Source organism: Osmerus mordax, chromosome 24 (genome assembly GCF_038355195.1).
Source record: "Osmerus mordax isolate fOsmMor3 chromosome 24, fOsmMor3.pri, whole genome shotgun sequence".
Lineage (NCBI taxonomy): Eukaryota > Metazoa > Chordata > Actinopteri > Osmeriformes > Osmeridae > Osmerus > Osmerus mordax.
This window is the reverse complement of record NC_090073.1, coordinates 7032444-7047263: the sequence shown is the minus strand read 5'-3', so window position 1 is coordinate 7047263 and position 14820 is coordinate 7032444. Positions and strand designations below refer to the sequence as shown.

At 42.1% G+C, this 14820-nt stretch overlaps 1 protein-coding gene across 1 annotated transcript; it reads right to left on the bottom strand.

Annotated features, from left to right (window-relative positions):
• Window positions 1-1216: 1216 nt before the first annotated feature.
• npffr1l2 (neuropeptide FF receptor 1 like 2) lies at window positions 1217-3408 on the bottom strand. Its single transcript, XM_067227958.1, has 3 exons — window positions 3057-3408; window positions 2477-2576; window positions 1217-2225 (listed from the first exon to the last, which is right to left on the bottom strand). The coding sequence occupies exons 1-3, from the start codon at window positions 3406-3408 to the stop codon at window positions 1217-1219; spliced, it is 1461 nt and encodes a 486-aa protein (XP_067084059.1).
• Window positions 3409-14820: the final 11412 nt, after the last annotated feature.

The window sequence follows — 14820 nt, the reverse complement described above, 5'->3', positions numbered from 1 at the left end:
TGTGGAGAAGATAATGTGGCATATTGAACTGAAAACCTTGAATGAATGAAACAGTCTTTATGACACACACTACTTAAGAGTGTTGTTGATGATCATGAAAATGATCTGATGTATGTACAGTTTACATCTGATTGTGCACCTGTCTGGATGGTGTGGATAAGAATGTATTTTATAACCTGAGACTACGTACAAACTTCTAGCCAGCGGGGGTCACCAGCTCGGTTGGCATCCTGGAGTCAGAGGGAGTAGACAGGATAAACAGACTTGTACATGTCTACCAGAAATATCATACTCAGGTTCTACTGTCAAATTAAAAACATTACACAAGAGGATGCATATACAGTTCATCTTAAATTCTTTCAAAGTACAAATATAAAGTCAATTTTCACGTTAAAATACTCAAAAGAAACTACAGCCACTATCTACAGCACAACACAATTTAGGTTCATTCTTGCTTACTTATAGCTGACATTTTGTGGGTGCATTTATATGGTTTTCACATGGCTTGCAGTCAGTAATTTTAAATAAACACAATCAAGTTGTTCCCCCCCCTTATCCAGTCCCAATTAAAAGTGTGAAGTTCCTATGTGTGGATTTTCAGTTGGTTTGTCAGGCTACAAAAACATACTTGTTTGCAATTCCTGTTTTTATAGTAAAATAACATCTCAATCAATAACAATTAAGCCTCGTGGGATTAAAGTCTTCAACTACTAAAGTGAAATTTGCCATTGAGCATCGTGCATGTTTATTATTCCCTTCCTGGCAGAGCTTAGATGAGGCAAAGAGCTCAAGGATAGTGTGTGTTTTGGGGTGGTGGGTTGGTTGCATCCCTGGCTGTTAGACCAGCTGGATCTGCAGCTGCCTGGTCCTTATCACATGCAGGGGCTCCTTCAGATGCACGCATGCACACACAACCCCCACGCATGCACACACACCCAGAAACCCCTCTGAAATACTTATTTAGACATTGTACGTTTGGATTCCTTGGTGCCTTCAAGTTTATACCTCATGCATCCGTGCAGAAAGCAGGCAGATGTACTCTGGTTTAGGTACATTAAAAGGGGAAAATGAGAGAATCTGCGATATTAAATTGAAACACATGAACACGTTTGTAACTTTAGCAGCCCTAGATTTAACAAACATGATGCTCTGACAAGTGACTTTCAAAGCCCTTCCAGCGTACTGTGGCTAGTGTAAAATGACAGTCCATTCCTCTCTAATGATCCCAGGCCTGGCAGACTGCTACTCCAGGCGGGCTGATCCTTTCTGCCTCCTCCAGGCCAAACCCTCTCTTGTGACCCCCGCTGCCCACGCCGGAGCTGCCCTCCGAGCCGCTACCCTCCATATGGACGATACAGCCCACCCTCGAGTTCCTCTTCAGCTCCAGCTCCAGACGGACCGTATCCGTTGGATTTCCGTCCGTGTAAACTTTATTCCTGGCTCCAAACACCAAGGGGTTGGCGTTGGTGGTACCATCTCTGAGGGCACCCCCCCCAATGCCCCCAGCCCCCGTCTGGCCCTCCCCGGCTCTCCTGCATCCCAGCTCCCAGTCCCCCGGGCAACAGCAAGGGTTGGGCTGGCAGACGGCCTGGAAGCCCCTCTTGAAGTTCTCGTTGTAGTAGCCATATATGATGGGGTTGACGCTGGAGTTGGAGAAGGCCAGCCAATGGGCAAAGGGAAACATGTAGCCCGTCAGCAGCTCAAGCTGGTCCCCGTCCAGACCAGAGTAGTCGGTCATGAGCATGAGGGTCCACAGAGGCAGCCAGGACACCATGAAGAGCACGGCCACCACGATTAGCATCTTGATCACCTTGATTTTCTTCTGGGAGATCAGGGGCCTGCCCTCATGCCTGCCAGAGGGCCCCTGGACAGCTGTGTCCTGGGGCTCCCTGTTGGACACCACTGAGGTGTAGAGCTTCACCCCGATCCGCCCATACATCAGGGTGATGAGGGTGAGAGGCACCAGGTAGATATGAGCGAAAAGCACGGTGGTGTAGATTTTCCGCATCTTGGGGTTGGCGAAGTTTTCGTAACAGGTGTACAGGGGGTAGGTGACGTTGAATTCACGGTTGGAAACCATGTAGTGATAAGGTACTTCCTCCACTGTCAGCGCGGCCGCGGAAGGACACATAATCACCACAGCCAAGACCCAAATCATCACTATGGTCCCCTTGGCCACGAAAAGGCTGAGTTTGGGCTGGAAAGGGTACACTATACAACGGAACCTGTGGAGATACCGGATAGAAGTTCAGCCCAGATGAATACATTTTTCAAGTATTTACATCATATTAAAAGTATTTAAGAAAACATTCCTCCAAGTGCTTCGAAACTATTCTTTTCACCTCCTCGTGTTTCTTTCAGTGTCTCAACTTCGGATCGAATTGCATGAAGCAGTGGTTGCACCTCAGGTTACAATTGTGCTACAGTCCTAAATCGAATAGCTCTCTTTCATGCAGCCATCAAGAAGCTGACTTACCTGTCGACAGCTATGGCTACCAAGGTGAAGACTGAGGCCGCCACAGACATCCCCTGCACTAGGCCGCTCATTTTGCACACAGTGTTGGTAAATGGCCAGCCTTTCAACAGAATCAATGTCAATCATCAAGCACACAAGAAAAAAAATTAAGTTATTTCCTCTCCAACGTGATTTAAGTTTGACTGCTGTGCTTGAAATTGTAGGTGTATAGCACAGCGGTGTACAAACATTTTAATCAGAGTGATTGTGTGTGTGTGTGTGTGTGTGTGTGTGTGTATGTGTGTGTGTCGGTGATGTGAATGAAAAGCTAATGTTTGTACGGTGCAAGTTCTCTTGAATGTAAGAACTACATGCCGGAGAATGTGTCACTATTAACTTATCATATTGGTGAAAACAATTGGTCTTGGACGGTGGAAACTATAGAATTGTAAACAGATACAATAAGAAACGTCAAGAACCAGAACAGTTCGAACAGTATTTTGGTGGTCAGTCAAGAAACAGTCTGTATTTACCACACACAGTGCTGACACGTTCCAAATGCCAAATCACTTTTACATTTAGGAGATAGGAGCTGAGCTACCTGTGATGAGGTTGTCCACCAGTGTGGTGGGGATACAAAAGATTCCCACCAGAAGATCGCTGATGGCCAAGTTGAGGATAAACAGGTTGGTGACGGTCCGCATGCGCCGGTTCCCCAGCACGATTATACACACCAGCACGTTCCCCACCATGCACAGCAGGAAGATGAACAGGTAGGCCAGGATGAAACTGGCAGCAACTGTAAGGGAGTGCTGGTAGTAAGGGAAGTAGGTGAGGTTGGCCGTGACGTTGGAGCTGTGGACAAGGTGTCTGGAGTTGTTAGACCAGGGTGGGCTGTCTGCTGAGGCCTCTACCTCCATTCCTCCTTCTTCTTCGCTGTTCCACACCTCCATTCCTCCCCTCGTGTACAGCTCTCTCAGACAGCAGTCCCTGTACTGACGACACACACACACACACACATACATAAACATAACCAATCAAGTGCCCCTGATGAGCCAATCAGATTCCACATCGTGAGTTTTAGCATTTTCTGTCGGACTATGAAGCATGGATTTATTTGTTTGCATTTGAAATGAGATGATGCAGTTTAATAGCCATCTTGAAATAACATACAAGCCCTGGTCGCCTTTTTATAAGACAAAAACTATTTAAATCAATGCCAAACATTATCATAAGATCACAAGATACCATTGTTGTAGTAGGCGAGACCGGTGTTGGACTTGAGACCATATTTTGAAGGTCTCTGTCTTGTCTCTGAGTCGACCGCATTTTTACTCGTTCTTGTCTTGGTCTCTTTCCAAGAATACTCGGGATTGTATTTCAAGACCGGTCACGACCACAACTGCGGGCATAGGCTATCACTAAATTACCTGTGCATTGTAATTTAGGCTATTTGTTAATATCATTACTGTTACTGGATGTAAAACGTCACCCTTCAGGTACAACCAATAACTTGGTTGTACCTGAACACTAATTTCGAATTTGAAATTACCTGTCCATCACCCCTCCTCGCACCCCTAAAGTGAATGAGGAAGATAGGTGAAACAGTGGCTGTCTGAAGATGTGCCCATACCACAGCGGCTTGGACAAATCAGCACCACCCTGGTCCTTGGGACCCCCTGCCCTGCATGTTTTAGACCAGGGGTTCCCAATCCTGGTCCTCGGGCCTCCCTGCCCTGCATGTTCTTGATGTCTCCCTGCTCCAACACACCTGATTCAAATGAATCAGGTGTGTTTTCAGGTTTCATAAGGAACCATTCATTATAATCAGGTGTGTTGGAGCAGGGAGACATCAAGAACATGCAGGGCAGGGAGGCCCGAGGACCAGGATTGGGAACCACTGAACTAGAGAACTAGACGATGATAGACAGCTTTACTGGGGTTAATCACGTAGGATCACATATCTTCACTTGGCTGCTTTAAATGTGAATCAAATATCTCATGGATTCTTTTGCTTTTGAACTGTGAATAAAAGCCAACTTGCAAGATACAAGTGAGAGAATAATTCTTTTTATTTCATAATTCCTTTCTAGATAAAGATAAGACACTTCATGGATCATAAAGTAGCACATTACATAATAGGGAACTAGAACACTTAGAAATGTGGTATAAACACAATCTTCAAAAACTCTGATGAAATGCATTAGAAGTAGGATTCATTTTCTTCCAGATAATGTATTTTACAGCCATGGCTTTGGCAATTAGAGTAGAGCAGAAAGGTTCAAGGAAGGTCTGGTCTGATGAAAGTTGCTCTCTACCTTCTACCCGGGTTCCTTATCAGTATTAAAGACGTCTGTCCAAGGAAATTACAAGCTTAATATCCAGGTTACAGCTGCTTCCCTCCAGACACTCGTTTGCAAACAAACTTAGAAAGGGCTACGCAGATAAGACCTAATTTAGCGCAGTGCTTTGGTGGTGCTTCACTGAAGCGCTACAGGAACCTCTAAAATAAATGGCACAATTATTTTCACTGAGTGCTAATTATACATGATACAGTATTTTGCAGTTATGAGTATAATGCTACTTGTTGTCACACACTCAATAGTTATGCATTATATATGATATGCTCCCCTCTACTGTTATCCTCTTAATTTCTATTATTTAACTTCCCTATAAAAGTTTCATGGACATGGTCCACTTTCTTTGATTAATGCAGGCCTGAATAAATAATGTTGGGGAAAAAAGCATGTTGTGATTGAGCTTTTTGCTAAATGGAGGTGCTGGAAGGGGAAGGAGTCCCAAAAGTGTGAATCAAGCCCAACACCTATTAGAAGCAGGTAGCTTGAAGGACTTGGACTCAGATTTGAATTGCAACAGTGTTCTTCATATCTGGTGTGAATACATAACGTGTATTTTAGAGATAATACAGTCTATCTCCCCATGTGGTCCACACTAAATGATTGCTCTGACTTTATATTTCAACTTTTCTCAATTGGATCTGCCACAAACACTGTTCATATAAAAAGTGATTGGACATGTATACACAACAAAGACCTTAAGACTAAGCCTTATCCGCTTTCACAGTTGCCGTGTGTCTAGTAGCTTGTGTTGGCGACAGAAGCCAACACACAGCCAATCCGGCAGCACCGAACTATCTCCAGATGTAATTTGCCATGATTACACTTGCCACAGCTGTGGAAGAATCAGAATAAAGTTTAATCGCCAAGTAAGTGTACACAAACAAGGAATTTACTTTGGAGGAACACCTCTCTGTGTTTCTACACCCACTATATAACACTATCCACTATACACGTTGAAACAACCCTATGTAAGCATACACTCAGGAAACTTGAGACGTGCACTCCCATGTGTTTATTTTGCTAAAGAAATCGGGTGCAACCAAAAAAAGAACACATCTTCCCAGAAGCCTCGGCACTGGATGTTGAGCTCATGCCTCCACGTGAGGCACTAAAAAGCTATTACTCACACAAACTAGTCACAACTGGGAGTGGAGATCGGAAAACAGTGTCAGTCCATGACCTGCGGTCCGTGACCTGCCGTGGGGCAGTTTGGGATGATGGTGTTTGGATGACTGGGGAGGCCCTTGGAGGCATCACAAGATGTGCACAATATTGAATTCCTAGGTGTGTCACTGCCGGAGAGAAGGACATGAATGTGTTTTGATCTGACGCGTGGACGTGAATTGAGGCACAATAGATTTACAATGTTTGTAAATTCCCTCGTTTTTCAATGTTTTCGCTTTTTTCACACAACCTGCCCCTCTAAACACTGTTGTGATGGATTGTTGGATGGAAACTGTTGACAAATCAGCAGCATAGTAGATTGAAGTGTATGCAGTTTATGTGCATTTTAAAAACATTGAATATTTAAATGGAATAGGGTAAGAAGTGTTTAGTTTTTTTCGCATGACAGGTCATGATTTATCCAATTGGAAAAAGGGAAATCCTACCATCTGAGAACAAATCTCTCTTATGATCATACATATGTCGGGCAGACTGTGTGTGCGCACATCTATGTGTGTCGTGACTAGAACCCTCTTGGGTGACTTTTGGGTACCACTCGGGTGGAATCGATGAAGCTCCAAAAGCTCCAAAGCAGTTCCAGAGCAGTCCTTCACAGCTCACTTCTTAACATCGAATGGATTCTTAGAAGTGAGGACAGTTGTCAAAGCAGATTCAAACCGTGGTTCGTCAGGAACAAACAAATCTAATCTGCATCTTCATGACTTCAAGGTCGGCCTGACTTCCTAACAAACACTCTTCATTTGTGTTTGTTTGGGGCAATTATGTCTGCCGTCCTCCCAAAAGTATTACTCCAGCAGTCCTTCACAACTTGCTGTCTCATGTGAGAAGGTGTGTGAGAAGGTGTGTGAGAAGGTGTGTGAGAAAGTGTGTGAGAAGGTGTGTGAGAAGGTGTGGGTGTGTGAGAAGGTGTGTGAGAAGGTGTGTGAGAAGGTGTGTGAGAAGGTGTGGGTGTGTGAGAAGGTGTGTGAGAAGGTGTGTGAGAAGGTGTGGGTGTGTGAGAAGGTGTGTGAGAAGGTGTGTGAGAAGGTGTGGGTGTGTGAGAAGGTGTGTGAGAAGGTGTGTGAGAAGGTGTGTGAGAAGGTGTGTGAGAAGGTGTGGGTGTGTGAGAAGGTGTGTGAGAAGGTGTGTGAGAAGGTGTGGGTGTGTGAGAAGGTGTGTGAGAAGGTGTGTGAGAAGGTGTGTGAGAAGGTGTGGGTGTGTGAGAAGGTGTGTGAGAAGGTGTGTGAGAAGGTGTGTGAGAAGGTGTGGGTGTGTGAGAAGGTGTGTGAGAAGGTGTGTGAGAAGGTGTGTGAGAAGGTGTGTGAGAAGGTGTGTGAGAAGCTGTGTGAGAAGGTGTGTGAGAAGGTGTGTCCACTCAAGTCCCATCTCATCTCGTTCGAACTTTAGGGATGTGCAAGCATAGATACATATAAACACTAGATGTCTCGTCCGCGTTGCCGGACAACGATTTCAAACCAAACCGATTTTGAAACGGTTTGGTTTGTTATCAACGTCAGAGATGTCGGTATGCCACTGAATACTTCTATTCTATAAAATAAAATAAAAACATAATTATTCATAAGTATGCAGTGGCATACCGACATCTCTGACGTTGATAACAAACCAAACCGTTTCAAAATCGGTTGAAAATTGAGCAAGTTATGGTCATTTAAAAAGTACATGTAGATTCAACACAATGTTATGGGTGAGCGAGTTGACTGTAGCAAGATGGCCGCCATGTGCGGACGTTCTAGACTCCGCCGTAAGACATCTAGTGTTTATATATATCTATGTGTGCAAGGACCAAAATGCTCAGAATTATAAGGTTGATGCAAAGTGAGAGAGAAATATGAATTATAAATGTAGTCATATATAATGGATATCGGTGGCCTGCTTCTTTTGAAAGTGTCGTAGCGCATGTCAAAGTGATGATTCATAAACTCTTGAGACTCACCTGTGAAGGAATTACTGAAAACTTCCCTTTAAAGGACGCAGTCCAATTGTCCAGTAGAGCCACCTGACTTGAAATCTAAGTGTATCTTTTTTGGCTAGGTTTACAGTTCTAGAAAATCTATATTGTGTTATGTTTTCCCCCTAAAATACAAATTAAAGGGTATTGTATTGTTTGGCATTTTAACAATCTCTGAAAAGCTTTCTGAATAGAAACTATTTCCTGTTTTTGTTGTTGTTGTCCAATTACAGACTTATAGTATAGTACTGTATGGTTTGTTCTTTGCATTCTTTCAAGGAAGAGACTCAATGCTGGAGAAGCCTTGATTTATAACTACAGTGGAAGCCCCACTAGTGCAAAGATGGCAAACATAAGATTGCAATACAGCTTTGGAAGCTCTCAAAGAAAGCTGGTCTCTATGTTGCAACCAGTAACAGCTGAAAGACACAATGTTTTTCTACATCATCTTGATGCAGGTCTCGTTACCATTGTGCTAACAAATCGATAGCTCAACTGGAGTGACAGATATGTTGTGCTGTGTGTTTGTGTGTGTGTGTGTGTGTGGGGGGGGGGGGGCAGCTCTGGTCACAACAAATCAACTATTCTGCTCCCTTGGGGTCCTGCTTAAAGGGGGGGTTGTGTCAGATCACAGAAAGGGGTCCCCAGTACTGGTGCCAAGACCATTTTAATATTGATGTTGAATTTATTCATTTATGACTCGTCACATAGTTCTTTCTGTTTTTGTTGAAAAATGTAGAGGCTGTGTTTTGGTGAACTTTTCATACAAGGTTTTTAAGTTTTTAAAGTAACGATGATGCATCAAGACAGTCCAATTTTGGCTCAGACCTTTTCAGCGTTTACGATCTGGCTAACCCTGCGCCACATCACTATGGCAACTGTGTGCCAATCTCGTTTAGTTACATTTTAAGCAAGGAAGGTTCTCAAAGTTTTAATTCAACAAGCTGAATGGTCTACAACCATTCACACCAAGTGACTCCTTCAAATTCGAAAATTTCAGGAGCTACAAATGTGTCTGCAACACGCCAGCCCAACTTTTTTTTAATATCATTATCATTAAAGGGTTTGAAACATTTCACAAGCCTCACCAATTAATTTCCTTTTTTATCAAGTTGTAACTTGTAATGCTATAACCTATTTAGCATGTTGGGTTTTAGACAATATTGTGTTTACCTTGTCAGGTGCTATACTGTCTAGTGAAAAATTACTGTGAAAGGAGGTGTTTAATTGAGGTTGTCATGAAACCAACTGAACACACCAGCTTGGTGTTACAGAGTTTATTATCACCTATATTAAGGGTGGCATGAATCACTTGCCATCAGTCAGTGTAATATATTATAATCCATGATAACCATAATACAGTATTTTATATATCACAAGCTAAATGTGGGAATGTTTTGTAAAAATCATATTAAGATGTGTGAGACATGAACAGTGAAAAGTGAGATGTGTAACCAAACATTTATCTGCTTAATTTGTGGTCTAGCTTGAGGTCAAATTTAAATTCATAAAGCTCCCCTGACATTAATTAGAATGCAAGTCTGAGCCCATGTAATCCTAAAGGAATAACTGCAAAACCACATGTTTCCTACCGGTCTAGAAGGGGCTGAGGGAGGAAGGCTCCCTGAAGGCAAATCAGTTTACAAGGAATAATATCTTATTTTTTCACCTTGTCTGCTTCCAGTAGTCATTCAGATTCATCTCAAGTAGCAATAACAGTGAAGGTACATTTTTTACAATAATACCAAAAAGGTAATTGCTTCATATTTGAATAGTTTTAGACATTTCAAATGAGATGACTGTTTCATATGCTACACAAATTAATTTAACGTGATACCAAATGGATGAATTGTCCTGAAACAGAACTCAGAATCTTTTAGACCAATCTTTAGGAGACTGGATCTGCTGTGCACATGTGACTCTGTAATCAACGGGAGTCAGGTGGCTGAGCGGTTAGGGAAGCGGGCTAGTAATCCGAAGGTTGCCAGTTCGATTCCCGGTCATGCCAACTGACGTTGTGTCCTTGGGCAAGGCGCTTCACCCTACTTGCCTCGGGGAGAATGTCCCTGTACTTACTGTAAGTCGCTCTGGATAAGAGCGTCTGCTAAATGACTAAATGTAAATGTAATACAGTGAACCAGTCTGCACTGAAACAGCAGCCTGTCAGAAGGGAACCCAACATCAGGTTAAGAGGATAACGAGAGACGTGATTATCTTCGAAAATTGCTGTGTAATTACTTGTTCAGACAAGGGACATTCCTTGTGCTAAGATCAGAGGGTCTTTAAAGTGTAATAGGGCCATCCTTTACATGGTGCCACATGACCTACAGAAATAGCCCCTTTGTGACTAATTGTATTTGGAGGGAAAAAAGCTTTGAGCTGTGCTTTATTTCAATCATCATCCCAAGTATCATTCTCATCCCTGTTAATGGCTGTACTATATGTGCAATTATGCAATTTATCTATTCTATCTATTTATCTACTCATCTCTATTTCTCTTCAATTTGTACTGTAATTGAGATGTGATTATTGCACTGTAGTATTATTTTTAGTTCATTTACATTTTACATTTAGTCATTTAGCAGACGCTCTTATCCAGAGCGACTTACAGTAAGTACAGGGACATTCCCCCGAGGCAAGTAGGGTGAAGTGCCTTGCCCAAGGACACAACGTCAGTTGGCATGACCAGGAATCGAACTGGCAACCTTCGGATTACTAGCCCGATTCCCTCACCGCTCAGCCACCTGACTCCCTGTTCACCGTGCTATGTAGTTCACCGTGCTATGTAGATGAGGTATGGTTACTTTGCGATGTGGTTAGCAAATAAATCCAGACCGCTCCTTGACTTTGGTCACAAAAACATGTTGGAACCATGCACTTTGATTCTTATCTTCTGATTTGAACTATTTGTACACTTTGGATGAAAATGTTTGCAATGTAATATCAAATGACAACATAAAGTAGCCTGTCAGATAGATGTTAGGATTTTTCTCACCAAGCTGTCCTCCTTGTGTATTTTCTGAGAAATCCGATTACTTTAATATTCTGTTGCTTGAAAGTGGTTGATATTGAAGATCGAACATGAAGTGGAAATAACAACATGAAAAGAATGCTTGTGATTGATGTCATTTCATCCAGAGGCGCTGCTATCACGAGCCCTGAGAAATACAGAAGTTCCCAAAGCCAAGAAAAGAGCTGGGAGGTATTTTAGGAAAACCAATCTCACTCAATGCTTACAATCTGACGCTACCAGGAAGCAATCATTAGAGAGAAAGAGACCTCATGTTGAAGCCACACGGAAGTCGTCTTGTGGAATCAGCTTGATCAAGCTGGAAATGTTATTTCTAATGCCAGTAACACCTTTTTAAAACCAGTTAAGACGATGATCAATCACATGATGATGTGAACTCACAGTGCCTATAAAGAGTCTACACATCCTTTAAAATATTGTTTTTGCAACTGTACAGCCAGAAATGCATTAAATCTCATTTTGTAAACATTGTGACCTAACCTATAACTTCCAATAAATAAATGCAATAAAAACTTGAATATATTGTGCACCCAGCTAGGTTAAACCTTTCTCCTTTATTAATATATTCAAAAGCTGTTGCCGAGGAAACGTCGATGGACAGGAATCTCGAACTCATGTTAAAGGTTTTATAGATGTAGGTTGGGCCTGTGGATTATGCCCCCTAGGTTACCACGTTGCTTTTTGGTTCACTTTTGGTTTGACTGTGCGCTTTGTCGCCGCAACGACGGTTCACCGTCAATCACGACAATCTCAGCTTTCTGCATGAAGGCAGCAGGTTTTACTTCCATTCATTTCATTTTCTTCTCAGTTTTCTGCAAAATCCATTTATCTTTTCACCCTGGTAGCATCCTGAGTCCCTGCTGATCAGAAACTCCCTCATAGCCCCCAGCTGCTGTCGCATCAAACACCATAGCAGCCCTGCTGGTTTCCAGTGTGCTTTGCTGTGCTTTTGCACCAAGTGGAACGAGTTGCACTATGTTGCATTAGTCTCCAACATAACATGTTGCTCAAATGCAACGAATGACCTTGCCTACTGAACGCCCACCACCCTTTGAAGCCTGTTTAAAGCCTTCAAGAAGCTGCAGCTTGTGGGGCACTGGCTATTATTATTATAAGGGCGTGTAGCGTGTACAGTATAAAAAGTATACAGGAATTGTGGGTAAATCCACAATCAATTCAATTTAAACTGAATTGAAATAATGATCCGATACCTTTTGTCCCATGCTGTTGGCTTCACGTCTGGTTAACAGACATGGCACTGGCAAGAGCACTAGTATCACGTATCCTTTTGTATTTAATCACCTAACCCAACTCCTGACTGTTGTGTATGGACTTGTCCTTGTCGTCATGGCTGCCTGGTGATCTACGCGGGGGGGGGGGGAGTTAATCTCACTCCATTGGGTGATATCAAGTCAGTGGATTTAATCAACAGTGTGAGTGGGAGATGTTTCTGAGAGTTTAATAAATCTTCACTTGTCGTTGTACATGACAAGTAGAAATACCTATTCAAGCAAAAAAAAAAGTGATTCTGCTCAAAAGAGTATTTATCCAGATTGCTGAAGTTAATTATGGTTTGAATACTTAATCTCTTTTTTTTCGATTAGAACTTATATCCATAAAGACCCGGGTGAGAAAGTGACACACCAAGAAACGTGTGGTCACTATGATGAAAGCAGCTTGCACATAGAGCATTGGTGAGTAGTGTACTACAATATGAAGCACATCTGTGATTCCTATCACATCTAAGCAGAAAGATCTGTCAGTGATAAATAAATGAACAGCGGATAAATAACTGCATAGCATATACAAGATTCTTTGCAATATATAAAGGATTTAACGTGCATATTGTAAAGAAACCCTTTTAAACTGCTGGATTAACAAATTTGACAAAATATTTATGTAATGCTTTCTACAAGATTGTGTCGTCACTCTTCAATAATAATGGTCAACAAACACGAAGCTGTGAGTGTTCTGAATAGGAGAAGACATGAAAAGGAAATGTTCCGTTACACAAATAGTCATGGTACCAAGTGTCTTCATTCTAGAGCAGTGCAACAGATTTGCCATGAACACAGAAGCAACAGACCATTTAAACGAACTTGTGATGAAACTCCTATAAGGATGAGCAAAAAAATAAAAAAATTCAAGAGCATTGGCATTGAATAAAAGTATTGGAATTAATTCTGAAATTAGTAGCTGTATTCTCACTAGTAGCTGCATTATTATAATGATAGGCATTATTGAGCATTGAACTGCTCTCATAAAGATTACCAGCCAATCAAGTGATACAATGTGTTAATGATGCGTCTGATATATCCTGCAAAGTGTATCCTTTGATACACTTTGCAGATGATTAAACTCTACTCTCTGTCTATATATACTGTATATAGTATCCAGCTGCAACAGGTATAGCAGGATATGAGCCGTAGGGATGAATATAATAGTCTAATTTATAGAGCCCAGCTGGTCCATCCTCAGCAAGGATGCAATATTGCAGAGCTAAAAATCTGTATGAGCTTTTGACGTGTCCAACTGAGGTCTAATATTTCAATCCCCCAACACATAACATAATATATTATGTTGATACAGACATATCACATCTCAATTTCAATTAAATGTATACTGTTCAAGGCATCACTAACTGTCAGCTCGAATTTTGAATATAGGAGTGGACACTTTTACCTAGACTAGACACACGGGACTATACCTGTTGAAATTAAGAGGTAAACAAAACAAGTATTTTCCCTGAAGTGGGAAAGTACGTAAATTGATGTTCATAAACGACATCAAGAAAACATTGTAACGATAGATAGTGACTTACCTCTGAATGATACCGAGCTAATTTTTCTCCAATTACCTGTTCAGTACCTGTAGGTCACTTGAAAACAGCAACAGCTTTCTGTTCTTTATTAGACCGAGAGATGTGTAAATGAACTAGTTCCTCATTGAAGATCAATTTCCACTAACTCGATCATAGCCAGACGGTTCGTAGAGGGAGACATCTCACATCTTGCGTTTCATACCTTCCCTTGCCATTTCAGGAGAGGTGCAAGCGCGTCAGTCACATGCGCTTAAGGGGGTGCTTTGAGTCTTGATTTTTTCTCTCACATTCATTAAGGCAAAAGATAGTGGTAGCCTATCTTCCCCACCCCCCCTCTCTTTCTCGCCCTGCCCCTTGTCCTTCCCCAACCCGGCCTCATAAATAGGGTTTATAGGCATGTTCAAGTCACTCCGTAACATTACGCAAGTCACTTTGCCCCAGTTCGATTTAACTGTTCGGGTCTCCTGGACCGAGAGGAAGACAAGTAGGCAAATAAAAAGTACCCAAATGTTTAAAGTAATATTTTGCCATCTACAATACCAAGGTCAAGTAGTAATTTCTTGACATTTACGCACCCAAAGGCGAGCGTGTTCATGCACCCCCGAATTCAGTTTCCAGTAATCCTGAACAGTAATTGCAAATTTTAGTCTGGGCGATGTCTTTCTGTCCTATTTAAAAATGGGGATGCGAAACAGGCCTACCGGCAGATGCACTTGCCCTAAGATATAAGGATGGATATAATAGGTAAGATTTTCAGTAAAAAAAGAATAACATAAACATGTTGTGGAAGCTAATGAGCCCCGCTACTTTCCAGCCAATTATGTTTCAGCAATTCTGAATACTCCTTTACTTATTTGGTTGGACCACCAGGGGCGCAGATGGTGGAGGGGGGTTGGGGGACGGGGTAATGAAAACTTACCAGATCCCTATGCTATTCAAGTGCACATATCGTTTTTTGCTTTTTTTAAGTGTCCAGTAATCAGTGAGGGGTTAATCAGTACCTGGGGTGGCAAAAGGGTG